Consider the following 27,192-nt stretch of genomic DNA (forward strand, 5'->3'; position numbering starts at 1 on the left):
CAGGGAAGGGAAGGGGCAAGGGGCGGAGCAAGGATGTTCGGTTTTCTGCAATTAGAAAGTTGACAACCCTGGTTTTGTACAGATTTCTTGTATTCCCTCTAATGCTCAGTAATGGTATTCATGCCTGCATACACAACCTCTGGACAAAGACGAAACCATTACTCAAGAGCCAAGCAATTAGTTTCTTTATCGCTGATTATTCTGTTTAACAGGGACATTTAGGAGTAATGGGACCTGAAGGAGAGCCAGGAATTCCAGGTTACATGGTGAGCTTATTACTAAATTAATGTGCATGTGTGTGTGTGTGTATGTCAGTATTTATAGCTGATATATAATTTTGTGATTACAATATATTTTAAACAGTCTCTCATAATTGGAGGTCAACTGTATAAAGAATGTGTAAATATCCAACTAGGTGACTGCCACACCAGATATTTTTATATGAAAACTGATTTTTAATAAATAAGTTTAATCTTGATGGATGGATTGATAAATAATAAAGTTTCAGTGGCAATTATTTCTTACGCACATGAGGCCCAATCTTGAAACCCTTGCTCTCAACCACTGCACTCAATAGGACTGCTCCCATAGACAGGACTACTTATGTAGGGTAATGATGGTAGAAGAGAGCTCCTACAAACTTACCCATTGCCTGCTGATTGGACAGGCATTTCCCCTTTCAATAAGAGAACCTGTAGTTTTTAGACTTAACAAGATTAGAAGAAGGACATTAATTTTTTGTGGCCTATGTCAAAAAATAATCATTTTCTTCCAAACTGATGTAATGATGCAAAGTGTAGATGGATTCCTGCTGTCACCTACTGGAATAATAATTAAATCTTTGTCTTCAAATATTAATTGCAAACTAAGGCCCTGATCCTGCACTAGGAACCACACTTGGCCCCCTTTGTTTCAACAGAGCCCCACTGAAGTCCATGGGCCTCTGTGATTGCACACACAGAGGTCTACCCGCCTGCAACAAATTTCCAGACTGGGCCCATAATTTGTCTGAAATGTCACTATTCAATTTACCATACAGCAGAAAGTGCTAATCTGAGCAATATATAACATTTTGTATTTAGTTGTTTGGGATTTTTTTAGGGTCATCAAGGTCAGCCAGGATCACCTGGTCCTCCAGGACCCAAAGGAGAGAAGGTACGGAAACTAGTTCTTGTTGTTTACAGTCCCAGTGATTGTAAAGGGTGGAAATGTTGTGGTACATTCATAGCTTATCAAAGCATTTCTCAAAAGACAGTTTTCACAGCCTTTGTTTATCCAAAGCCATCAAAAGGAAAAAGGATGACACCTCGGCTGTTGTGATGCAGTGTGAGCAAAAATGTAAACCTGCGGAAACAAATTATAGGAAGATAAAGTTAAGAATTAGAATAATGAAATGTTTCAGTTTCTAAAACATAAGGTCCTAGTTCTTCAATCATTTTCTGCACGACCAGACAGCACCATTGCCTTCCCTGGGTGTGATTACAGTAGTAAGCAACGTGGATCCAGCAAAGTACTTAAACATTGTGCTTAACTTTAAGCATGTGAGAATTTCCATTGACTTGACTTTAAAGTCAAATACATGCTTAAGTGCTTTGGTGGATCAGGGCCTATGCATGGTAGAAAGTGATTCCAAGATCAGGACCCAATGTTATAGATTCATTCTGATTCTTTTAGGCCTTGATCCTGCAGGCAGACCCTTATGTTCACTGAAGGCAATGGGGTGTCAGACAGGTACACAGATCCACCCATGCAGATGAGCTTGTAGGATCAAGGCCTTGCAGAGTAACCTATTAGGACCAGATTTTCAAAGGTGTTTAGGCTCCTAAAGATGCTGATAGGTGCCTGGTGGAATTTTCAAAGGCATCTAAGTAGATTGACTTCATGATTATTAGTTGCCAATGGGAGTTAGGTTCCTAACCTGCTTAGCTGTATTGAAAATCCTACAAGGCACCTCTCTGGATCTGTGGATGCCTAAACACCTAAGAAAATCTGGCCCTTGGTCTTTAAGGGCAATATGTTACTGGAGCAGAGAATGTTTTATCTGTTGGTGTGGGTAGTAGTGTGACATTTAAAACATCATAAAATTAACCTATACAATTATTATGATACTCAGTATGATTAACAGTGTTTCCTCTACACCTATTGGATTAGGAGTAGTTAGCCTTTTTTTAACACTGGCAGGAGTGTCCTTTTTTCACTGTCCATTAACTAAAATGGGATTTTGTTCAGATTTCTTTTTGTTAAGAAAGCAAGTATGTAATTTTTCAGCCCAAAATGCAAATATTTTTGAAAGTGAGATGCATGTAAAAGCGGTGGGTTTTCTGCAGCCTTAAGTATAGTAGTCACTACCACCAATTGGTATAAATGTGTATATAATCCATATTTGCGTGTATGTACACTGTATGAAATGTTTATTTCAGTTTAATATTAAATAAATACTTGAATAAATAGATTTTCATTACCAGGAATAAATATTTTTAATAATTATTTTCCTTTTAGGGTTACCCAGGCGAAGACAACACAGTACTGGGACCACCTGGGCCCATAGGTGAACCAGTAGGTCTTTCTTTCTCAAAAAAATTATTTTAGTGATTCAAGACGAGAGGCAGTAAATGGAGTTTCCACAAGTTATACAGTTGCTTCAGAAGTTTAGGGTCACTTTGTCGTAAAAAGGTGCAGAACCAGTGTCATTAGAAACAAAACTGAACACATTGTTTTACTGTACAAAGTGGCTGTCCAAAAATGGCACCTTCTTATTCAGCAGATCTGCACCCTCTGTTAAATTATCCTAATGAGATGACTTTTCATTTAGATCAACATGTCTGAGAACAGAATTTGATCCCCGTATTTATTCCAAATAGTTATCTGTTGTTTTAGTTACCCAGTATAAGTGTCTTTTCATTCCTGTTAGCAATGCAACTGTGCGAGGGTGAGCTGCTATGATGATTTGGCTCAACAAGGACAAGTGCAGAGTCCTGCACTTAGGACGGAAGAGTCCAATGCACCGCTACAGACTAAGGACCGAATGGCTAGGCAGCAGTTCTGCAGAGAAGGACCTAGGGGTGACAGTGGACGGGAAGCTGGATATGAGTTGACAGTGTGCCCTTGTTGCCAAGAAAGCCAATGGCATTTTGGGGTGTATAAGTAGGGGCATAGCCAGCAGATCGAGGGATGTGATCCTTCCCCTCTATTCAACATTGGTGAGGCCTCATGTGGAGTACTGTGTCCAGTTTTGGGCCCCACACTACAAGAAGGATGTGGAAAAATTGGAAAACATCCAGCGGAGGGCAACAAAAATGATTAGGGGACTGGAACACATGACTTATGAGGAGAGGCTGAGGGAACTGGGATTGTTTAGTCTATGGAAGAGAAGAATGAGGAGGGATTTGATAACTGCTTTTAACTACCTGAAAGGTGGATCCAAAGAGGATGGATCTAGACTATTCTCAGTGATAGCAGATGACAGGACAAGGAGTAATGGTCTCAAGTTGCAGTGGGGGAGGTTTAGGTTGGATATTAGGAAAAACTTTTTCACTAGGAGGGTGGTGAAACACTGGAATGCATTACCTAGGGAGGTGGTGGAATCCCCTTTCTTAGAAGCTTTTAAGGTCAGGCTTGACAAAGCCCTAGCTGGGATGATTTAGTTGGGATTGGTCCTGCTCTGGGCAGGGGGTTGGACTAGATGGCCTCCAGACGTCCCTTCCAACTCTGTTATTCTGTGATTCTATGATTTGTTTATTAAAAGGGTGTGAGTACTACCTACAACTATCTACATCAACGAGGAGCATGCCAAATAAAACTCTCCCATAACCTTAAGTATTTTTTTAATTCAGGCCAGCTTCTGTCCTCAGTTATACTTATGCAGCCCCCTTGGCTTCAGATTCTCCCCTTATTATTTAGACCTTTGCTACCCCAAAAAAGCAGAATTTGAAGGCAATGGAATGAGAAGATGTAAATGAAAACAGAATTTGGACCCCCAGAGGGAACTTAGCGAACAATTTTCATGAAGATGCCTGAGAGAGAAAAGAACCTAGTTCACTCGCACATAGCTGTGTTGATTCTGCCGTGCTAACTGAAGCAAACGTTGTATGCAGAGGAAACATGTGTGTTTCCGCTGGGAAGCTGCTTCAGGAGGCCCAAAGCCCAATGGAAACACAGAAGAGAGGAGAGGCAACGGAGGGGGATTCCACAATCCCATGCATGCCATGGAGCTGAGCTCTACAGCAGCGGTCTCTGCAGAAATGTTAGAGCACAGGAGAGAAGTAGGGACCTGGCATCAGATACCATGGTGATGAGCATGTAATACAGATGGCCACTGGATCAGTTCATAAACTTTGAAGATCCACTGTGTCTGATGATCCCCTGGTAACCTTGAAGTAAAGCAATATTTTCTTTCTTAATGCTTTTATTTCAGATACTGGGGGAGGGTGGGAAGCTGTTCCCTATTAAAATCTCCATCCACCTAGATGCTGAGTGCCTTCAGGAAGGTACTGAGCCCCCTTACCTCCACTGGGTAAGATCCTGAACTCATCAACTTCAGTGGATGCAGAATTTGGTTCATTGACTGCAATGAGCATTAAAGCACTTAACGCTTCCCAGGGGGGACCCAGCACCTTGCAGATCTGGGAGTTGAGACTTTTCCTTGAAGTCAGCAAGCTGCAGCTTCTACTGCAGGTGATGGGATGCAATCGTAGCAGCACCATCATTCACAGGGCCCTGCCTCTGGATTAAATGAGAGGCTTCCCTGCCTCCCCTATCTTCTGTACAGTTCTCATACACAAAACCTCTTCATGCAGGCTTCGCTAAGGGATTGAGGATTTCCTCTCATAAACAGTTTCACTATAGGCAGGTTCATTATAAAAAAGGATCCATCTGTACCTAGTGGTCCCTGTCATTTGTTTTCTTTACATATTAATCATGGTAATGGCACCTTCCTATAATCTTCTGCAATTTGAATCAAATAATCCCTTCAAATTAAAAAAAAAAGTTAGGGTCACATTCTGATCTTACTTACATGGGTGTAAATATGGAGAGATTCCTTGGATGTCAATAGAATTATTCCAGATTTGCAGCTGTGGGAGGTTAGAAACTTGGACTGGGGTCTTCATTTACAATATATTTTTGACGGTGAGGTGTTGCACGTCTTAATGTAATACATATTTGTTTTAGAAATAGTTCATTTTTATTCTGTGAACTTAGCTGATTTTCTAATTTGACAGTATGTAGATTTTGGTAACCTCACAGCTGGGTGGTTTGTTCTGAAGGAAAGGCCCAGATGTATTGTTACTGCAGCAGTATTTTAATCAGCCATTAAACTCTGCTCTTTGGTTGTCTCTCTAGGGTCCTAGTGGTGAACGTGGAGATAGAGGGGAACCTGGTGATGAGGGATTCAAGGTAAATACCACTTGCTTTGTAAAGCAGTAAAACAAAATTGCTGTTTTCTCGCGCGCGCACGTGAATGTGCTGATGCTTCACCTGTATTGATTAGTTCTTAGTGTAAATTTATACTGTATTGAATAAACTAATAAATTTGTCTGGAATTGCAAACACTATTATTTTGTAACTCTCATTCTAATAATTATGTGTATGTTTTATGCAGTTTTCCTACAAATATGCTGTAACCTCACTATAACACTCAATTACAATTGCTACTGTTGTGGAGTCAGCAAAACAAAAAGATGCAGTCCCTGACAGAAAGATCTTACACACAAAAAACAGATCAGACCTATAATAAAGCAATAAACCAAGTATGAGCCAATCTCTCAAGAAAGCAGAAAAGTTTAAACAATGTATAATTCCCTCCCATGGTGAGTGTGGAGTAGGGATTGTCACGAAGAAAGGGTCACGAAGGGCTTGATTCCATGAGGCGCTGAACAGCCTGAATTCCATTTACCTCAGTGGAATTGAGGATTTTCAGGGTACATCTACAGTGCAAGAAATCACCCATGGCAGCGAGTGTCAGAAGTTGGGTTAACTGACTTGGGCAGTGGGTCCCCGCTCCCTTTGTCAGGTTTCAGAGCCTGGCTCCAGCCTGAGCAGGACCATTTACAGTGCTATTTTTAGCCCCATCGTGTGAGCCCAAATCAGTTGACCCAGGCTCTGAGACTTGCTACCGCGGGTTATTTTGCAATGTAGATATATCCACAGCCCCTCCCAGGAGTGGGCTTCAGAAGAAAATGATCAGCTCATCAGAGTTATCTCTGCAGTGATATTTATGTTTTCTGTTTCTAGGGTCACACAGGGCTTCCAGGTCTAAGAGGAGCAACTGGACAACAAGGGCCTCCAGTAAGTGTTCCAGGCAGTTAGCTGTATGTATTGTGCTTCTGTATTTGTTATTGAAAATAATTTATTTCTCTCCTACCTTAATGGCCAATTGTTGTTTGCTTATGTTTTTTCTGTTCTTTCTAAAGGGTGAACAAGGTGAATTGGGAGAACAAGGACCAAAGGGAGAGAGAGGATCAGAAGTAGGTGGAAAAAAAAAAAAGAAAACTCCACTTTATTGTAATTCTTTTGTGTTTGCAATTGTAACAACCATTATTGTCCATAGAAGACAAAGTGAAGTTTTTAAATCATAAGGCTCCTTTCAAGAACAAAATATGATTTATAGCTGTTGCGCTGAAAGATGACTGTGGTATTTGTCTTCATGTTCTATTTTAACATAAAGTCTTATGACTTCCTGCCACTTATTGACACTCTACACCTTGTTAAGTCCTTACAAACACAAACCCAATGGACCTGATTGCTACCTAAAACCATACAGAGATGGATAGGATAGTTGTCCACTTGTGTGACTTGAACAGAGTCGCAGTCAAATTAGGTACACTTCATTTGTATTTCTCCGAAGAATTCCCTGTGCTCACTAGACTTTTCTCTATAGAAGATTTCAAATTAGGCCAGATTCAAGATGCCAACTGATTTTGGAGTTGGTTGATTTTTAGCCCTAATTACTTGATGTACGTCTCTTTTTGCCATATTTTATTACAACATATTTATATTTCAAAATATTTTAGGAACTGTTAATTTGTATTCACCTAAGTTACAACACTTCCTTTAAGGCACCACTCTGAGTTGGAGACAGTGAAGAGTTTCACCACTCCAGAGCACAATGTGTTCTGAAGCTCCCAGGATGTGCCGGAGGAGTATGCCCACTTCTACATCCCTTAGCATGCATTTCACTGGCTGAGTTGGAGTAGGCTGGGGTTAGGGTTAGAGGGTAGAGAAAATGTCACCCCTGTTGCGGTTCAATACAAGACAGGACATGGCTTTAGGCAAGCAAGCAGGCTGGTTTGCTGACAGGATTGCCGCTGTCAGCTTTTCCACCTCTCTTTTATTTCTCTCCCCCCTGCGCATTACATACCCCGACCACAAAAGGCATCAACAAAGGAAAAATTATAACTTTGATTAATATTCTTATTTACCAGCCTCTATCTACTACAATCCTTGTTCTCAGGCCTTGAGCCCAGTCCAAGGAAGCTTCCCACAGTTCATGTCCTCTGAGTGACTTCCCATGGTCCATGTCCTTAGACGGAGCAGTGTGTGCACCGCTCCTACACAACAGTCAGGGTGTGCCCTGAATGTTTTCAGGTGCATGAACTCTACATGAACCCTTCATCCCCCCCCCCCTTTTTTGTTTATTTGTGCTCGGCCATCTCATGGTAGCCATCAATTTGCTTTTACAAGCGATTTAACTCCCGGACAGACAAGGACATAACTCGGGGAACCTGCCAGGGTGGGTCTCTACAAAGTCTTAACAAAGAGGGAATACACTGTACACAGCAGCAGCAAAAAATAAGCCCAGCAATCACAAATACAGTATAACCAAAAAGTTGTCGCAGCCACCCTAAAGAGGGCAGCCAACCTGTAAGCCAATTCCAAAAGCCCTCAAACCCCAGATCTTGGCGTATGTGTGCCGTAAGATTGGCCAGTTCGGCCAGTCTAGTTTCTATGGAACGACTATTATCAGTTAAATTAAAACAACACATATGCCGAAACGTGGAACAGCCTAAATGATGTTTCAAGAGCAGAAAATCAATGGCTGCTCTGTTATCCAAAATTGCATCCCTTAATTCGTGTTGCTCTGTATTAAGTAGGGCAATTGCCTGGGATGTTGTATTAATTGCCTTTGCCGCAAAACACGCCAGCGCATTTAAAGTTCTTGCTGTATAAGTGGCAAGCCCGGGGACCCCAACAATAGAGACCGCTAAGGCGGTATACTCAGAGTGGCTGAGAAGATTGATATCTGCGACACAATCTTCTGAAAGGGGTGTAGCCCTTTTACTGCGCTTTTGACCGCCAAAAGGCAAAATGAGTGTCATTCTGCTGAGGCAGCAAAGGGTGCCATCGCTTAAATTCGTGGGAATATAACTAAAGGTGCGTGAGCCGCAGGTAAAAAACCACCCGGATGGTAGGATGATATGGCCATAATTGTATGAAACATTCACGGCATGGGAACAATTTAAAAAGGGTTGAGAAATTTGCCAACAGCCTAAGGGCACCTTTGTACTAGTGCAGTTGACCACACGTGCACAGGTGACATTGTTGTAATGAGGGCAAGGGGTAAATGATCAATTACCTGATAAACATAATGTGTGTCCACAATCAAATTAAAGGGACAATCAGCGAAAAGTTGAAAGGCCAAAATAACAGCAGCTAGTTCCAAGGACTAGTAAAGCTCTCCAAGCGCTGTGCATGCAAATATTGTTGTACAAGTGAAAGAAGCGCTTTCAGCTTTTCTAGGGGGAGGGGCCACTGGTCAATCCATATGGGCTCTAAGGATTGCCATACCAATGGTAATGCGGATGGCAAGGTGGATGAGGGAGGATTTCGGGCCATTATATATTAATATTGAGGGTGGTGTCCAGCTTTGTAAGTAAGTCACGGCCCCAAATATTGAGGTGGACAGGGAGCACAAAAGGACGGATCGTAGCAAGGGCACGGCCTCCTGGTTTAGAGACCGTGACCCAAGACAAACTTTGGCGCCCGGGTTTGCTACCCCCGATCCCCCACAACTCTTTAGAAGGAACTGTTGGCCAACTGACCGGCCACTCCGGATCACGAATCACCGTAACGTCAGCTCCAGTGTCCACCAATCCTGTAAAAGGAACATTATTTAAGAGAAGTGTTAACTGAGGTTTCGAGGGGCGGACTGACATTGTTAGAGCAACAAGTGGAAAGGACGTGTTGTGAGACAGCAACTGAGGCAGCGTTGATCCAAAGCTGCCTCCGCCCCAGGCTCAATCCTCCGCGGCTGGCACCTGATAGGGGACTAAAATCAATTGTGCAATTGACCGTCCACGCGGGAGCAACTGCGGAAGATGGGTCCACACCTGAACCTTAATAACGCCAGTGTAATCGGCGTCAATGATCCCCGGGATGACAAAAAAAACCTGTTTCGCAGCGTGTGAGCAAGGGAGAACCAGACCCACAAATCCGTCAGGGAGAGGTCCCGTCACCTGGGTAGGTATGGCGCAAACCTCCCCTGGCAACCGAAAATCAGCGTCCTCCTGCATAATCAAATCAAGCCCTGCACTTCCGGCAGTCGCCGCCCTCATGGAGTCTACAGATTTTAAAGCAGAGGAACAGTTGTCTGAGTGGGAAACATCCCCGTTTGGCCCTGGGTTCGGGGGTAACCCGTCGTGCGCTTTCCCGACCCGCTACGACACTGATTAGCCCAGTGATAGCCCTTCCAACACTTGGGGCATTTCTTTGAGGGGTGAGCAGGCGCCGTCGATGAGCAGCACTCCCACTGAAAGTGACCCTCCTTACCACAGCGGTAACAACGCTTCCCCTCCTTCCTGCTTTTCCGCAGGGCGGCAGCCAGAACTCCAGCTTTATGTGCTTGGGTTCCGATGTTTTGGCACGCCTGCAGCATGTCTGACAGCTCTAGAATTCCAGAGGCTTGTGCCGCCTGGAGAGCACGGCGGCAATCCTCGTTTGCATTTTCAACCGCCATCTTTAACAGGATCTCCTGAGCTGCTGCAGGGCTATCCACCTGTTGGAGGATAGCCTCCTGCAATCTGTTGGTAAAATCCATAAAGGACTCTGATGCACCCTGACGGATACTGGCAAAGCTTTTGGTAGGCTTGCCTGAATCCGGGACCTTCCGGAAAGCATGCTGGGCGCAGGTGGAAATAATGGGGAAGACGGCCTGAGGGAGTTGAGACTGCATCTGAACGGTAGCAAACTGGCCCTCCCCTGCCAAGTGCTCATAAATGATACCTTGCTCTCTATATACCTGGGCTTGGCGTTCCGCCATCTGCCGATTCTCACTAAGCCAAATAACATACTGACTGGGTGTCAGCATTATGCGCAACAGCGCTTTCTAGTCTTCAGGGACCAGGGTGTACCCAGTACCTAGCCCTTCAATGAGACCACGTACATACGTGCTAGTCAGGCCGAACTCGCGAATCGCTTTCTTTATCTCTCTGATCACCGAGTAAGGCAAACTGACCCAGTTTGCAACCTGGTTGCCCTGGCCATCATCCTGCCAGGTCACCGGACAAACTGAGACCAGATCAGCCAGCTCCTCTGCTGTAATATCGGAGCAAGTCTTCGCTGCGTGAACCATTTGTTGCACCAGCGAAAGCCCCTGAGCAGACACGGACGACCCTCCGGGAGGTCCCGGAGCATGGGGCCCCACGAGGGGAGAGCCATCACACACCGGCTCCGGTGGGGAAGACAGGGGAGGTGGTGGTAATTGAGCTGCTGGGGGCGAAGCAGGGGGAGGGATGGTTGCAGGAGCGGACGGGGGGGCGAGATCGGCAGCCCCTCTGTTGGCATGGGAGAGGGTCTTTCCGAGGCGACACGCTGTATCACGTCGTGGCAGAGGTGCCAGGCATCTAAAGCAGGCACGGGCGCCCGAGGCTCTTTGTGCAATGTCTGGCCCAACCGCTCCCAGTCTGCTAGCTTAAGGGTTCCAGCTTCAGGGTACCACGGGCATTGGGCACTCACCTCCTGTAGCAGGAGAGTGAGTTCTCGAGTGGGGCAATCATGCTGAGCCTTACGCAGCAAATACTGTAGCTCACTGCGGTATTGCACTTGCAAAGCAGAGAGGGAGCTTCCCATACTTACCACAATGAAAAATACTCACCGGGATCTGCGAAGCGGATGAGTGACGCGTCTGAAACCCTTGCCGGGCGAGGTGAGTGCTGAGGGCCCCACGTTTGGGCGTCAGTTGTTGCAGTTCAATACAAGACTGGACACGGCTTTAGGCAAGCAAGCAGGCTGGTTTGCTGACAGGATTGCTGCTGTCAGCCTTTCCACCAATCTTTTATTTCTCTCCCCCCTGCGCATTACATACCCCGACCACAAAAGGCATCAACAAAGGAAAAATTATGACTTTGATTAATATTCTTATTTACCAGCCTCTATCTACTACAATCCTTGTTCTCAGGCCTTGAGCCCAGTCCAAGGAAGCTTCCCACAGTTCATGTCCTCTGAGCGACTTCCCATGGTCCATGTCCTTGGACGGAGCAGTGTGTGCACCGCTCCTACACAATAGTCAGGGTGTGCCCTGAATGTTTTCAGGTGCATGAACTCTACATGAACCCTTCACACCCCCACCCTCTCCCAAATAGTATTAGCTAGGAGCAGTCATTGCTCTCAAAGGTCTACAATGGAGGCTGACCACCTGTACACAGGTCACAATGGTTAAGTTCCTTTAGTGTTTCCTCTTTCCTGTGCCCACACAAGGGCCCGCCCCAGTCTGGCTCCTATGTGATACCTTTGTGCTGTATGAACTTTATTAAGAATCAGATATCAGAGTCAAATACAATTCTGAAATATTGGGATTGCTTTTTCCAGATATTAGGCTTATAGAAAAAAGATGTGATAATTTTCCTGAAAATGACTGACAGTGCCATGATGGAAATTTTTGAGGCGTCATACAATTATATTGGTGTTGAGACTAAAATGATCCTGTTTCTGTTTCATCCCTTAAGGAGAAAAATAGTATGAAATGGAAAATTACCAAAAATTCACAATAACCTAAGATAACAAATAAGTACTACTTGATAAGTATTTTTACCCTGAAGTGGTGAAAAGCCTTTAAAAATTTACTTCTTCTCAAAATATTTGAATGTCCTTTTTATGTCCTTAAATGGAAGTCCATTTGACAAACTAGCCCTGTACAAACACGCAGAATTACATAACGCTGATCCATCTGATGAAATAATCTGTAAAGAAAGCCCAATCAGACTGTATAGTATGTACATTCAGAATGGCTGGGCTTTAGACTGAGGCCTGGAAGTATGGAATATGCTACAAAACAACAGCACACTAATGACAGAGCAAGTCTTGAAAAGATCAAATATAAATATTTTCCTTCACCAGTAATATTTTGTCCTCATGGTGTACTGTAAATTGCTTAAAGTATTTCACACTTTGCCATTGGGTGACTTTTATTGGTTTCTAATATTTTTAGAAGGATTAGAATAAAGATGATTTGTAATCTGTATTCCCATTGCAATTTAAATGGGATGGATATTAGTGATTTGTCCCAAAACTCCCACTGTCACCCTACAATCCTGCTGCAAATAAACCATTTTCGGTGTATAGATGATCATCTGGATCAGATTGGAAATGGGCATTAATGCAAAATGAACACACTAAATCCTCATATACCAGTACCAACATGAAACCTCTCCTATGCATTCCGATATATTGACTTTGAGAACATATGCACACTGTAGGATAAAAACAGTCATCCCTCAACCCTCTCCCTGGGGAAAACTTCCATTATATTAATCAGAAAATATTCCCCAGCAAGAAATCTCCATATGCCAGTTTGGAGCCAATATTCAGCCTGGAACAAAACTTTACAGCTTAACGTCTTATAAAGTCTTTACAGCCTAAAGTCTTATAAAAAAGCAGGTTAATAATAGAAACATTGACACAACCTTAGCACCTGTGCTGTGAATAGTGCTGCTGTAAATAAGTTTTACAAGGCTAGTCACACAGAACATAAATTAACTTTTTATTTTATATAAACTCTGAAATGTTAATGAAAGCGAAACAGGGTGCTTTAAATGTATAGATTGCCGTTTTAATTGGTGGAGTTTTTGTGCCATAGTTTTATTAAGAAAAGTTATTAAATTAAACAATGGAACAGTATTTTGTTAACTTTCTGGTATTTATATTAGTTGGATGGTGGGTTTTGTATTTATCTTTATCTTTAGTTTGTTTAAACTTTATTAGGTTGAATATAGTTTTAACATAGTATGGTTATTCACTAGCCTTTATTTCTAGAAATTGTGTTAAAAATAATTTAGACCAGAAAACTTTAAAAGGTCTTTTCTACTCAATCTATGCCGTAGTGTTGCTGTGTGCTGCTGCCGTCTACTTAGAAGTGGCTGTATTTCTAAGGTGGATGAATGATCCCTGTATATATTGTGATTATAATGGCTTTTTAAAGTTTTCTGTGTGCTTTGGGATCTTCTCAAAAGTGCTTCAGACTCATTGAAAGTCAATGGTACTTAGATGCTTTTGAAAATGTTACCCTCTCCATATCAGTAAGTTAGCTAAATCCACAGATGTCTCCACATTGGTTGTGCAATCCAAAAAGTGGGGTTTTTTTTAATTAACTGTTTATTTCATCATTCGTATTGTGTTTAGAGTTCAGATAAAAGGGAATATTCACTATGGCAAGAATCCTGTTTTCCAATACAGGCGTCAGCATATACATATTCTTATTTTGTATGCTTTGCTTTTCAAAAAGAGATGAAAGTGCTATTGAAAAATGTACTTTATTACAGTGATATTGTCTGATGGCGCAGAGTTACCTAAATATCTGGAATATCCTGATTAGCTCTGGTACTGTTGAAATGACCTGAAATTGTACAGTATATTAAAGAAGAGGGGGGAAATTGTGTGCAACCACACTATGAAGTCTTTGTTTTGATTGTTGAAAACGTCATGCTTTTAGGGCCTGATCCAAAGCCAGGTGATGAAAAGATTTTCATTAGAGTCTTCTTTTATGTCTTTGATTTGACCAATTCACAAATGTTTGAAATATCTAGGGTCCCACTGGAAAAAGAGGAATGACTGGTCAAGCTGGGAAACCTGGAATTCCTGTAAGTAACAAGATTCTGCCATCTATGTTCTTTTATAAAACAGATAAATGCAAATGACGATGCATATAAAAATCAAAAGTATTCGTTGCTTGTCGTAGTTTAAGGCCTGATTTTCATTTACCCTAAGACCACTTTATACTGCTTTGCCAGTCTAAATGGGACTCAAAGTGGGTCTAAATGTAATTGTCCTTAAGGTATATGAGAATCAGGCCAATAATCTTTGATGAAACACAAAATGGTATTAAATGATACTGAAAATGAACTCTCTCAGTTAATCAGCACATTGGAATGAGGTACAATTAGTGAATTATATCCTGAGGCTGCTTCCCATTTGCAAAGTTATAACTACATTCTTTGTCTGTAGAGTTTACACAGAGCATACAGTTCTTATCACATTAACAGGGACCACCCTGAAGTTAGCTGCATTTGTTCCACCCACCCACCCACACTCACTGATTGGCTCCCATAAATTCTCCTTCGAACGTCTACTGCCTTCAGCACTCTCCATCCGTGTGCCCATGACAAATATGGCTGACTGAGCTTCTGACCTTTCCCCACCTTTGTCACTCCATCAGACACCAGATATTAAATACACTTTCATTGAAAAGCAGTTACTTCTTTTTAAAGGAACTAATCCTTCCCCCTCTCCACAAGGAGTGAGCAGAAGAGGGAACAAGTGGATGTTCCGTAAACATTACCCAGTATACATTACAACAAGGCTATTTCTGTGTCCACTAATACATAACACCACACCAGCACATGGTGTAAACAACTTACTAGCTTTACATAATATCATTTCTGGTAAATGAGAAGTACAACTACCTAATAGATGCTTGTCAACAAACTGCACATTCTGTGCAGAGTGGATGGACAGCATTTTATTGGATAAATGAAGTTATGTAGCAATCCTAGGAGTTTAGTTATGCCCTCTGGAGTACTAAACAGATATATATGTAGTATCAGTAGTGCAGAACAAAGAGAACATGGGGTATGGCAGGAAAAAGGAAGGAGAAGCAGGGAAGAGAGGAGTGATGAGAGGAGGCTTCTGGGGAATTTCAAGGCATATCTCAGGCTCATTACAAGGTGCAAGTTTCTTGTACTACTAAAAATTGAAGCCAAGATTTAGATGACAAATGTTTTACATATTTATATCACTGTTTAAAACACATTTTTGGATGAGGCATAGTGATCTAGTTGGAGAGGATATTTTGTATTTCTGGTGCATGCATTCACTTGGAGATAATTACATGAGTTCTAAGCCTCTTCCACTAGCATATTGCAGTTTAAAGGTAAATCATCTTGTTGAAAGAAATTCACTGGAGCTTTGATGAAGATGGCATGGTAGCATTCAGTGAAAGCTTAACTAAGGGCTAGCAAGGTAAGTGCTGTTTAATGAGAGGTTCTCATGTGTTTTTGATACAGACATGTTTGAATTATGTAATTTCTCAATTATATAATAGCTCTAAATACTTTCAGAAATGACTTCTGACTTCTGAAGCCTTGTTTGTTGGATGTCCCACCTGAGATACCTTGGACCTGATGTGCAAACAGTCACAACTCCAGCTGAAGTCACTGGGATCTGCAGGTCCTCAGCACCTCTGAAAATAAGAACCAAGGAATCTCAGGTTGTCCATCCAAACTCAGAAGCCACTTTTGAAAATGTTGATCTAGGTCACTGAGTCTGTTATAGTACGGCCTAGGAAATATTGTTTTGAAATCTTTTTCTATGACTTTAGACACTGCTCATGAATATGAATAGATTAAGTAGATTCATATTCTATTTGAATTTGTTTCAAGGGAAAACCAGGCCCACCAGGGCAGAAAGGTGCTTCTGGATATCCTGGACCAGAGGGCATTCCTGGGAATCCTGGAAAGCCTGGGTTACCTGGGAAGCCTGGCTTTCCTGTGAGTAACATATACATTACCCTTCTCTATAGCCTTCTCCTCAAGAAACTTCCAAATGCTAAAGCATCCAAACAGAAGTACATGTTCTAGATTCCTTTGGCATCTTATTAGTTATGTAATTAGAAATTAGTTATGTATTTTCTTTAATTTTTGCTTCTGGAAATCTATCTAGGATGTAAGGTTAATTTACAGAAAAGGTGATGTCAGAGGAAGTAATATTCTGTATATTTCATAACTAGTAACTAAGCTGAGCAAAAGATTCACATAAAAGCACAGACACTCCTCTCCTCCCCTCCCTCCCCCCCCCCCGCCCAATTTGGGTGGGTTTGCAATTCTGATACCTTGAACATAGCCCAAGGTCATGAATGAGTTACAGACCTGGGCTGATGCTGTGATTCCTCACTGGCCAGTTCCGGGGTCACCCCACCTTATCTATGTTAACTTCAAGTGGGGGAACTGATGACCTGCCCGCTCACACTGAGAACCTGGGACGTTTTTCTTGTCATCGGAGTTGCTGGGTGAATAGTCTCCTACAACCCAGTATCTTTGACTACCTCAAGGCAGGGATTTCCAGCTCCCAAATCAAAGAAACTGAAGGCAACCTACCTCTGCCCTACACGCTTTACATATAAACAGAGAGAGGCTACAGGGTTAAGGAAAAGTTCTTTTTACAGCATTGTTACAGCACTGTTGTTATGGCATAGTCATCCCATATTCTTTCCCACAGCAACTAGAAAAGTACTGGGAGTTCCTTAATAACTGCACTAGAGATTAAGGCATCCTAGGTAGCCCAGAGTTGCTGGGGAACTCTGGAAGAGGGGGAGAAAGAGAGAGATACTGGTAATACCAATCCTACTTTCCTATAGAGAAGACGGCAAGCAGCATTCCGCCCCGCTGAACATCTTTTATCTGTCACCACTTCTCCAAAAGGAAGGATGAAAACCCTGTTGCTAATTTTCCACCATTGAAATCATTTAGGCTACTTACAGTAGAAAGCACTGTGCCTGGTAGTAAGTATTGGCTGGATTGACCCATAATTTATTATGACGATAAATTAGGTTAAAGTTGGTGTAACTATTTAGTCAAGTTAATAGTTAATGAAGAACTGCTATAAATACTGGTGTATTTGCATTTTGGTGAAAAAAAAACAAAAAAACAAATTAAATAACTTGTTGATGAGGGGGCAGATGCATATTACACTAGCTGTTAAAGTCTTCATATCATATTAACTGTGGAGTTACAGGGTTTATTTCAAGTGACTGTAATTCTTTGCAGTTGAATTTAGAGGGAACACCATAATGGATAGCTTTTTCTTATTCTTTTTAGCCTTTTCAGTAATAATTCAACATTCTTCCAGTACTTCTGAATAATGCATGTTAACAATAACATTGACATGTCTCTACTTAAGAGATATTTTAAACACAAGTTAGCCACATAAAATAGAGAGAGCAGAACATTTGTTATGAAAGCACAGCAGTTAACATATTGAAAGGCTGTGGGAGCCACTCTTGGAAACCTGCTCTATTAATAGAAATGATGAATGGAACTACATATGAAAAAGATATTCTGCGTTTGCTTCTAAATGACATCATAATGAACACTAATTACGGATGAGGAGGGCATCTTTCCATTCATTTTTTTAAACATGACATAGGCATGTTCTTTTGGTTTAACTCCATACACTCAACAGCATGTTTTTCATTAAAAATTGTTACTCTTCTGTGCAATATATTTTAGTAGCAAATGTTCTTGATGTGATAAATTTATTTTTATATTCATCCTTTTTGTACACAATAATGCTAATGGTATTAGTACGTTTGGCATTTATAAATAAGCATGTTGAATTTGAATGGCTCTGAAAGACACTATGAGAAAAAGGCGCTGTCTTTTTATTATGTGGAGAGCCTCCTACACACACAAATGTTTCAAGGCTGAACAGTCATTTCAGTACATCTGCAATCAATGAGTCTGACATCTTGTTTTCATCAAGAGGAGTTCCTTATTATACGCTTGTGATCTCTTGAATTCTCAGACCTAATTAAAAAGAAAACAACATATCTGTGGAAAGATCATACATTTGTCATACAAGGATGAGCCCAAGCAGTCATTTGCTATTACTAACACTGATCAGGGCCCTGACCCTGCACATTTTAAACTGTAATCAAGCAAAAACAGCTATGGGTCAGATCCAGATCCCATTTTATTGGTGTGGGGTTAGTTTCAGATAGATGATTCCATCACTAATATAAACAAATTTGTATGATCCACACTACCCTTGAATAGGAGAAGTGAAAGCAGCCACTGGGATGTCAGTAAAGCGGTTTTGAAATATGCAGTTATATGGAAGATCATTCTGCTGGTCATCAATGTCCAGACTCAATCTGCAGTCCGGCAACTGACCACGCACATGGGGACTTCAGTGCCAGCAGGGAGCCCCACTGATTTCATGTTGATTCACTTCACAGTTCTCAGTGCCTTTATCCAGGCCTGCGGAGATGATTCTCAGAGTAAACATTGAGAGAGGGGAGGTCTAATCACAAAATCAGGGGCACCATTTGTGGGGGGAGGAGGGGACTCCTGCCCCCACCCTAAGTTTTGTATGGGTGGTATGCTCCCAGACGGAGCTCTTAACTACAGCACAACATTAGTGTGCAGTGTGAGTTCTGCAGAGGAGAGGTGCTGCTCCCAGCTTGTGCCCCTGGGGCAGGGAGTCAATATTTTGTTTACAGACAGAGGCAGGGTGATTACGATAAGAAAGGGCTGGCAATTAAATTAAGGATCTGGAAGTGATTAGATGAACCTGTAAAACAGGAATCCCTGGTGCGGGTGAGGAGTGTTAAAGAGAGAACGTAGGGGACTCAGAAAAATTACGGCCAAGCCCTCTAAGCCAAGTTTACATTCTGAAAAGAGGGAGATTTGAGGGGCATAGGTCAAAAGAAGGGGCCAAAACCCAGGGAAGGGCTAGCAGTGGTATAGAGAAGTTCCCACTCTACCTGTGGTACTTATGTAGCCCCATCACCATAGTATCTGAGCGCCTCACAATATCTAACCTATTTCTCCTCACAGCCCCTCTGTGAGGTAGAGCAGTGCTGTTATCCCCATTGTACAGATGGGCACTGAGGCACAGAGAGACTAATGGCCAGATTTTCAAAGGTATTTAAGGACCTAGTGGGATTTTCAAATGCCTAGCTGAATCTTTGGGTGCCTAAAAACCTTTGCAACTGATCACCAGTTGGCAAGATCAAATTGGACAAATGCACAATTTTGCCAAAAAAGTGGGGTGCAATCCCTAGTGGGGCACGGAGGAACATGCAATGCCAGCCCCATGCAGGAGGGAGGGCTCATGAGAGCGGCTCAAGCTAGGCTGGCCCCGTGTGGGTGGCAGGGGGCACTTGGGCTGGCCCTGCATGAGGGGGAAGGAAGAGTATCTTGGGCTGGCCCAGGGAGGCAGGGAGGGCTTGGGCCAGCCATGTCTAGAGGTGGGAGGCCTTTGGCTGGCCCCGTTGGGTGTCCTATTTTCTCTTTGGGAAAATATGTCACTCTACTCAGGGCTAGCTTCCTATCCATTGGACCAGCCTATCTCTCTGCTGCATGCTGCAAAAAAAGGAGGACTCTGATAGATGGGAACAAAACCAAGAAGGCCAGTTCTCTGAGACTCCAGAAAACAGTCACAAGTGATTAGGAAGCATGGCTGACAACATGTAAAGCATCACAGAGGTCAGAAAGGATGTAGAGAGAATGAGAGGAGATTACTTGATCCACAGTAGGTGGTAGGTTCTGCCCCAGGCTGGGCTATACGGCAATGGCTGCTGCGCAATTTTAGATTTTAACTGAAAACCATTTTGTTTTGTCATTTTTTGTTCTGCGTTCGAGAAAAGGAAGGAATGAGAAAGTTTCCTTTGAGTATCAAAGTGTTTACGCCTCAAATTCTTAGGCAGATATATTGAGCTGTATCCTGGCCAATTCCAGAACAAAGAACAGAAATTCCATCCACAGAGTCCATAAAGTCAACAATTATTGTCATGATTTGTATTATTCGCTGGGCACCATCTGTGTGCTCAGCACTGTTCAAAATATGCCAGAAAATGTAATCCCTGAGCCAATGTGTATAAGATGTGTAGCCCTGGATAAGATGGCTCAGATATTTAAGTATGAGGTATATAGTTATTGAGCTCATGTTAATATCTGTGAGTGGAAGCACTTATGGCAATAAAAATGTTACTTGATTAAGGACTAGAAGATTTGACCCTCCAACTTTCTTTCAAGAGGAAGAGCTGCCCAGAGGTCCTGTGCCTGTTTATTTTCCTTTCCTGCCTACAGTGGCCCTGGTATACCTTGGAAGTCTCATTTTTTTCCTCATCTTTAAAATGTGGAATTTTCTTGGTGTTTAGTTTTAAATACTTTCCTGTGAAAATTGCAACTCAGTCAGTGTAGTGTTGTGTTTAAGAGTCTTCTAGAAAGTAACTATCCTTCGCAGTGTTGCCAACTCTCATGATTTTGTCTTGAGTCTCATGATAATTATTGTTTTCCTTAAAGCCCCAGCTCTTGGAGTCAAGTGGATATGTGATGATTTCAGCTTTCATTATTACAAAAAAATGACGTTTCTAGCCCTTGTGGCTGTGGAGAAAGCTTTAAAGCATGACCCCAGGGCACCTTAAAGGCTCAAAAAGGAGAAGGCAAATAAAAAGAACACCAAATCTATTATTTTTACATAATCTCATTATTTTAAAGCCAATCTCTTGATTTTGGGTGAGCCTGATTCATGATTTTTGAACACTTGATGTTGGCAATACTGTGAAAGTGACTTGAAAGTGTCAGTTTCACTCCCGTTTAAAGTCTGTTTTTAGTCTATTATTTGTAGTGGGTTAACACCCCCAGAGCCCAAGGCAGGTGCAGTATAAACTCACGGGGTCTTGCCCTCGTAGGATGTTTCCAAAAGTTAAATGATCCATTTCAAGCCTGATAAACTGCAAAAAAGTGATAGAAAGTAATTAGATTTTTCTACAATTGTTTCAATTGTAGTATTCAAGAGTTAGTAACAAAGTAAGAATATACCTTAAAATTTTAAATCTAACCAGTGTCCCTTAAGTGACTTGATATAAGATGTCAGAACATGTTGGTATTAGAGCTAAGTGGGTCTAATATTTATTTAATTTTTGTTCTTTATTTAGGAATTAGATACAGTGCTCCTGTCAGCAAATTTCTGAATTATTATCTGCAAAAAGACCTAGAGTTTTCAGGTGTCTAAGTAGCCCCTGGAATCACAGTTAAAGTTGCCCCTCCTGCAAGTCTGAAATGGTATCCCAGCACAAAATGTTGTTTTAGTTACTAAGAACAAGTTTATTTATTGAGTAATCTCAATATGTTTTACAGCTGTATACTATTGTCTAGCTGTATGCGCATATACAGAGATGTGATATAAATATATACACAAATATATAAACAGCATTGACTGAACATTAAAATGTGTGCCTGCTTTAGTGTGCAATGGAAATGCTGCCAATGGCTGTTCTGATTGTAATCTGTTGTTCTTGACTTGTTAAGGGTAATAAAGGAAGCCCAGGAATAGCAGGGCTGGCAGGGTATCCTGGAACTCGGGGAGCAAAGGGATTGCAAGGCATGCCAGGGAGCAGTGGAGAACCAGGACTAAAGGTACTGTGCATGATATTTTGTTATGCTTGTCAGATCCAGTGTTGTTGACATTCCTTAATCTTCATCTTAATCTCCTATCTGACAGATTATGGGACAACAAAATGCCTTTTAATAACACTAATGTTAGTATCAAACGCATATTTGAAATGTAAGACTACAGATGGGGCTGGTATAATTTTTCTTTTCTTTCTCACTTTTATAAAAACAGAGCAAATTAATCTGGCTTTGGAGCACCAGTTCCCATCCACCAGCATTTTACTTCCAACATTCAAATTCATTCAAAATTCAAATTTTGAACCATTCAAAATTCATCTATCTGGCCCCTTACTAATACAAGTTTTAGAGTCAAATCCTTTAGTCTTACTGAGGCAAACTTCCCCTGACTGACATAGGAGTTTTGCTGGAGTATGTCCTGCATGATTTGTCCTGTGAAGCAATCCATTAACATTTGATTGCAATACTTTCAAGCGTAAGGCCTAATCTGGGAAGGTGGCAGGCATCTCTGAGCTTCAATGGAAGTCCAGGGTGCTCAATATCTCACAGGACCAGATGCTTTCTTCTTGAGCCCAACATCCCAAAAGGAGTAAACAATTTGAGATAGCTCCATTTTCCAGGCAATTCCAGATACCACAGTAACATGTTTTGATCCATCAACTAATGTGAAACCAACTAGAAGTAAACTGAAGCAAGTGCCAACAAAGCTACCACCACTCATTGGGAGTGGAAGTTGTTTTGTTAACAGGAGAACTCTTTCCTGCCAACAAACAGCAGCTACACTGCGTGCCTTTTAGCAGCACAGCTGTAGTGGTACAGCTATGTTGCTAAAAGGTGCATAGTGTAGACATAGCCTGTTCCTGCCCCAAAGAGCTGACATTCAAGGAACAGACAATGAGAGAGGAGAGGGATACAACTCACCGGCAAAGTTATCAGGGTGATGTTTTGTGTCCCCAAGTCAAACAACAATCAAGAAATGTTGGAATGGAATAATTACTGGAAAATATTCCTGAAAGAAAAGTAGTGAAATATTGTACAATTGTTTGAAATAGATAGTGAAAAAGCTTGTTGCTATATAAAAGCTGTTTAGCTACATAATTCTTTTCTGACACACGTTCATTGAGGAGTTAATCTTTTAGCTGTTCTGTTGCAATTATAAGGTAAGATGCATTATCTGTCTCTCCACAGGGTGAGCAAGGGCTTCAGGGTCATCCAGGAAAACCAGGTAAAAGAGGCCTTCCTGGGGTACAAGGTGATCAAGGCCCACCAGGAGATCCTGGATTGAAAGGGAAGACTGTACGTATCTACCATGGATGACGCAAAACAATATTCTAACAATTCAGTCAGCAACATGGAATAATAACCAACATGCCTGCTAATATTACAGGGAGAACTTGGAGATCAAGGTTTGATGGGGTTTCAAGGATTCCCAGGTCCAAAAGTACGTGTGCGTCTTTTTTTTTATTAGAGTTTAAGCCATTTGCAAAGAAAGATGGGGCAATTTTAATTGGTTTTAAATGTATCCAGAACTGTGAGAGTTTTCAGAGTAACAGCCGTGTTAGTCTGTATTCGCAAAAAGAAAAGGAGTACTTGTGGCACCTTAAAGACTAACCAATTTATTTGAGCATGAGCTTTCGTGAGCTACAGCTCACTTCATCGGATGCATACCGTGGAAACTGCAGCAGACATTATATACACACAGAGATCATGAAACAATACCTCCTCCCACCCCACTGTCCTGCTGGTAGTGTTTCCTTGCTCACAGCTCCAAGCCCCTTTCAGCCAGCACTCAGCCCAAAAGCTCTCGCTCTCTCTGGCTTTTCTTAGGGCCATGCTCTCGGTGCTTGTCCAGGCTGTGTCTGGCTTTCTGCACTTTCTCTGGTATGTTTACACTGCAATTAGACACCTGTGACTGGCCTGTGCCAGCTGACTCGGGCTAAGAGTTTCAGGCTAAGAGGCTGTTTGATTCCAGTATAGATGTTCAGGCTACAGAATAAGCTCTGGGACTCTAGAGCCCAGGCTGTAGCCTGAGCCTCACATCTACACCACAACTAAACATCCCCTCAGCCTGAGTCCCATGAGCCTGATTTAGCTGGCACGGGCCAGCTGCAGGCTTTTAATTGCAGTGTAGACATACCCTCTGTGTCTATTTCAATGGTGTTTCTCCTGCTTCTCTTTCTCTCATGCACACACCTCTGTTACAATACCCACCTAAGCCCCTCTCCTACATAGTGTCAGATAGCTGTGTTTGGGGTGGAGGCCTCTACTATTTCATATAGGAACTTAACTGTTTCTTACAGCTATCTTAAATAAAGGGCAGCAGTTACATCCCCCAGCTTCCATGAGTTTTAGCTTAACCCAGAACAGAAATATTCTGAGCCCTGGTCTACACTACCAACTTATGTCAATATAACTACATTACAACTACAGAAAAACCGCACCCGAGTGACGTAGTTATACCAACCTAACCCCCAGTGTAGGCAGCGCTATGTCGGCGGGAGGACTTCTTCCATTGCCACAGCTACCGCCTCTCAGGGAGGTGGAGTACCTATGCCAATGGGAGAAGCTGTCCCATTGGCATAGGTAGCATCTTCACTAAGTGCTACATCAGTGAAGCTGCCGCCACTGCAGTACTGTAAGTGTAGACAAGCCTGGAGCCAGTTTGTTTAATGTTTTCACTTTGATTGCTCTTAGCAGGTATCATGCTTCCACTTTCCATACTGTTTTTTCTGAGAAAAATAATTGCTTACGTACAGTAGTTTTGGCCGATAGTGGCTAGATTTTAATCTGTCAGAGGTTCAGGCGGTTTAAGCTTTTTATTTTTATTTTTAGGGTCCTGATGGGGACATTGGTTTAGTTGGAATTCTGGGTCCTAAAGGTCCTGTAGGCCAAATCGTAAGTATTATATGTAATTCTACAAAATAGTTTTCACAATACTGTTGGTGCATCTTCATTTTCTATAGCCTTTTCACGTAGAGCTCTGTAATCAGATTGAATGAGCCAAATAACTCCTTTTTCTTCATAGCAAACCAGAACATTTAGTCAAATGCCCACCTCTCAGCTGCTAGAAAGCTGCTCTGAAGGGCAAATTTGGCCCCGGGAATAGTTAATTCAGATGTCACATTTAGGAATTATTCCTTTTAACTGAAGGGTAACTAAACTGAATTAGCTGCTTGTGTCCAACCTGTGACAGCTTTTCACATTGTAATTTTCTCTCCTGTTACTCATGCAAAAATCTGGAGGCACTGCTGGGATTTATCAACAGCGGTATTTGAGGGAGGGAATATTCATCTATCGTGCAATCTGGGGTGATGGCCAGGTTGCAGCTCTGCACATCACAATGTAAAATGCTCTATTCATCACTGCCAATGACAGGGTCTTAGCTCTTGTGATATGTGCCCTGACATCACTTCTGGGAGAGTTTGATTAGCTGGTGTCTGAGATAACCAGCTTGAGAGACTTATTTTTATAGCTGTTTTCTCTTCCTGATCATCAGTATACAGCAGAGACAGTGGTTCTGAGCTATTTGCCCAAAAGAAGCTTTATCATTTACCAGAATGAAACAGGAAAATACCTCTGTTAGCAGTGTTCACTAGTTGTCTTATATGATTATTTGTGGGTAGCAATATACCTCAGGATGTGGCTGACGGTAGCTCAAAACAAGGAATATTTGGCTTTTGGGTAAATAAAAGACTTCATTTACCATGGTTTTAGTGCTCTGACTTTCATAGCGATATAAAGGCTCTCCAAACACAAATACTTACTGATTATTAAAGTAATTATCTGGTTCATTGCCTGTTGATAGTCTTCAGAAAGCCAGCATTGACATGGCACTTTGAATACATATGGAATCCTGTGTTGTTTCATTACTGTGCTGTTGAAAGTTTTAGGCCTATAATTATGCATGGAGGCATAGTATGGTGTTATTTAAATATAAATACAGTTATTTGAAGATTGAGCAATGTGTTTTGTGTTTTTCCTGGGATTTTATTCATGTTGAAATCCTGTAAATCCTTTGTTTGTTTACAGGGATACACTGGCCCCATTGGTCAAGAAGGCATAATAGGCCCAACAGGCAAACCTGTAAGTTTAAGTCCTTAGGTTTCCCTTTACATTTCACATTATTCATTAGGATGTTCTTTCATCCATGTGTTTAATTATGTCTTAATAGAAGATTTTTACAACTTAAGCAGCAGCTACCAAGGCTATTTTCATATTACACCATATCCACACACTACTGTATGTGACTCTAATCTAAGTAGAGCAAACTAAAAGATGGCAAGAGTCATTGGAGTGAACCAGTTCTCTTCTTTGACAATGCAGTACACATAGGGTGAGATTCCATGCTGCTCCTCTCATTGGCTCAGCACAGATTTTGTAACCCACAGGGAGGACGTGCCGTAGTGGCTTCAATTCGTCTTTGTATTCTCCCAATCCTGGAGAGGACCTATCATAATACAGGAGCCTGTGGGCCTGTGTAAATTAAGGCAGCCTGCTTGGGTTGTCCTCTGGCCCAAAGTGCTGCCTAGAATCTCTGTGCTGCTGTGGCCCTACCCACATTCAATTCTTCCTGCCCCTACTGCCATCTCCAGCACACACTTTATGCCAGGGCTAGCAAAGGGGACCTTAAGGAGGCAGCCTTATGGCTCTCTCATCAGTTCCTGTGCTGGAGAATCCTCTCCTGGCCAGATACGAGGCTTTTAGGGCCCCTTTACACCCTCTCGTGGCACAGAGTGGCAGGAGTGAGGATCTCACCTGATATCTCTATGACGTTGGAATAAAGATCAGCAAAATAATGTTTATATACAGTAGTTAATATTTAGTATGTGTAACGTATGTAACTGGAGTGAAGAAAGAGAAGGGAAATAGGATTAGAACATTCTTGGCCCTTGTTGAGAAAAAGGCCACACCAGCAAAGTACAATATTTGCATTCCTTTTTCTCCCCAGCAAAAGGAAGGATGACAACTCTTACTCTAGAATTTTTCTCCACAATTGTATGAAGATTGTTAATGTGCTTCATACAAGCCAGACAATCTGTCATTGTAATAAATAAAAAGGTTGAGCTGTGACTCATTTTCACACATGGGTGTGTATCCAACCATCAAGATCCAAAATTCTATGCACATCAGATTAATTGCTAGATTAACATTTTTGGAGACACAGTATGAATGCAAAACTGGCCAAGAACATAATATAGGCAAAGAAGAGATAGCTAATCTGCCTGTAGTTGGGAATTAATGATCATATATATCTTTGATGACAGCAGTAAAAGTAGATGTGGAAACACCCATAGAACGTCGCATGGAATTAAATGGATTTTCTCACTTGCAGAAAGTATATCGTTTAATTCACAGCATTATGATGGCTTAAGCACTGAACCCCAATGATGGTGGTTTAAACATGCTGCAAGATTTAGCTAAACAAACAGCTAAACAGGGCAAAACTGACTAAAAGAAAAATAATATTAACCATTTTCAAAAAGAGCAAAAAATGGAATTACAAACTGAAAAGATAAAAAACAAAATATATAGATCACAGATCATGTTCATGTAACTCCTTGTCTAATCTATA

At 41.8% G+C, this 27,192-nt stretch overlaps 1 protein-coding gene across 2 annotated transcripts in view; it reads left to right on the forward strand.

Moving 5' to 3' along the window:
• Window positions 1-27,192, forward strand: part of COL24A1 (collagen type XXIV alpha 1 chain) — a 242,558-nt gene that overhangs the window by 190,640 nt on the left and 24,726 nt on the right. For both annotated transcript variants that reach the window (XR_014712726.1, XM_084637175.1), the window contains exons 40-52: window positions 213-266; window positions 1,102-1,155; window positions 2,500-2,556; window positions 5,341-5,394; window positions 6,232-6,285; window positions 6,411-6,464; window positions 14,016-14,069; window positions 15,867-15,974; window positions 21,519-21,626; window positions 22,809-22,916; window positions 23,008-23,061; window positions 24,453-24,515; window positions 25,650-25,703. Coding sequence is in view for 1 of the 2 variants with exons in the window: in XM_084637175.1 (XP_084493301.1) it covers window positions 213-266; window positions 1,102-1,155; window positions 2,500-2,556; window positions 5,341-5,394; window positions 6,232-6,285; window positions 6,411-6,464; window positions 14,016-14,069; window positions 15,867-15,974; window positions 21,519-21,626; window positions 22,809-22,916; window positions 23,008-23,061; window positions 24,453-24,515; window positions 25,650-25,703 (876 nt within the window). In the remaining variant the exon portion in view is untranslated. The remainder of the gene's footprint in view (window positions 1-212; window positions 267-1,101; window positions 1,156-2,499; window positions 2,557-5,340; window positions 5,395-6,231; window positions 6,286-6,410; window positions 6,465-14,015; window positions 14,070-15,866; window positions 15,975-21,518; window positions 21,627-22,808; window positions 22,917-23,007; window positions 23,062-24,452; window positions 24,516-25,649; window positions 25,704-27,192) is intronic.

This window comes from Lepidochelys olivacea (genome assembly GCF_965140295.1).
Source record: "Lepidochelys olivacea isolate rLepOli2 genome assembly, chromosome: 8".
Taxonomy (NCBI): Eukaryota; Metazoa; Chordata; order Testudines; family Cheloniidae; genus Lepidochelys; species Lepidochelys olivacea.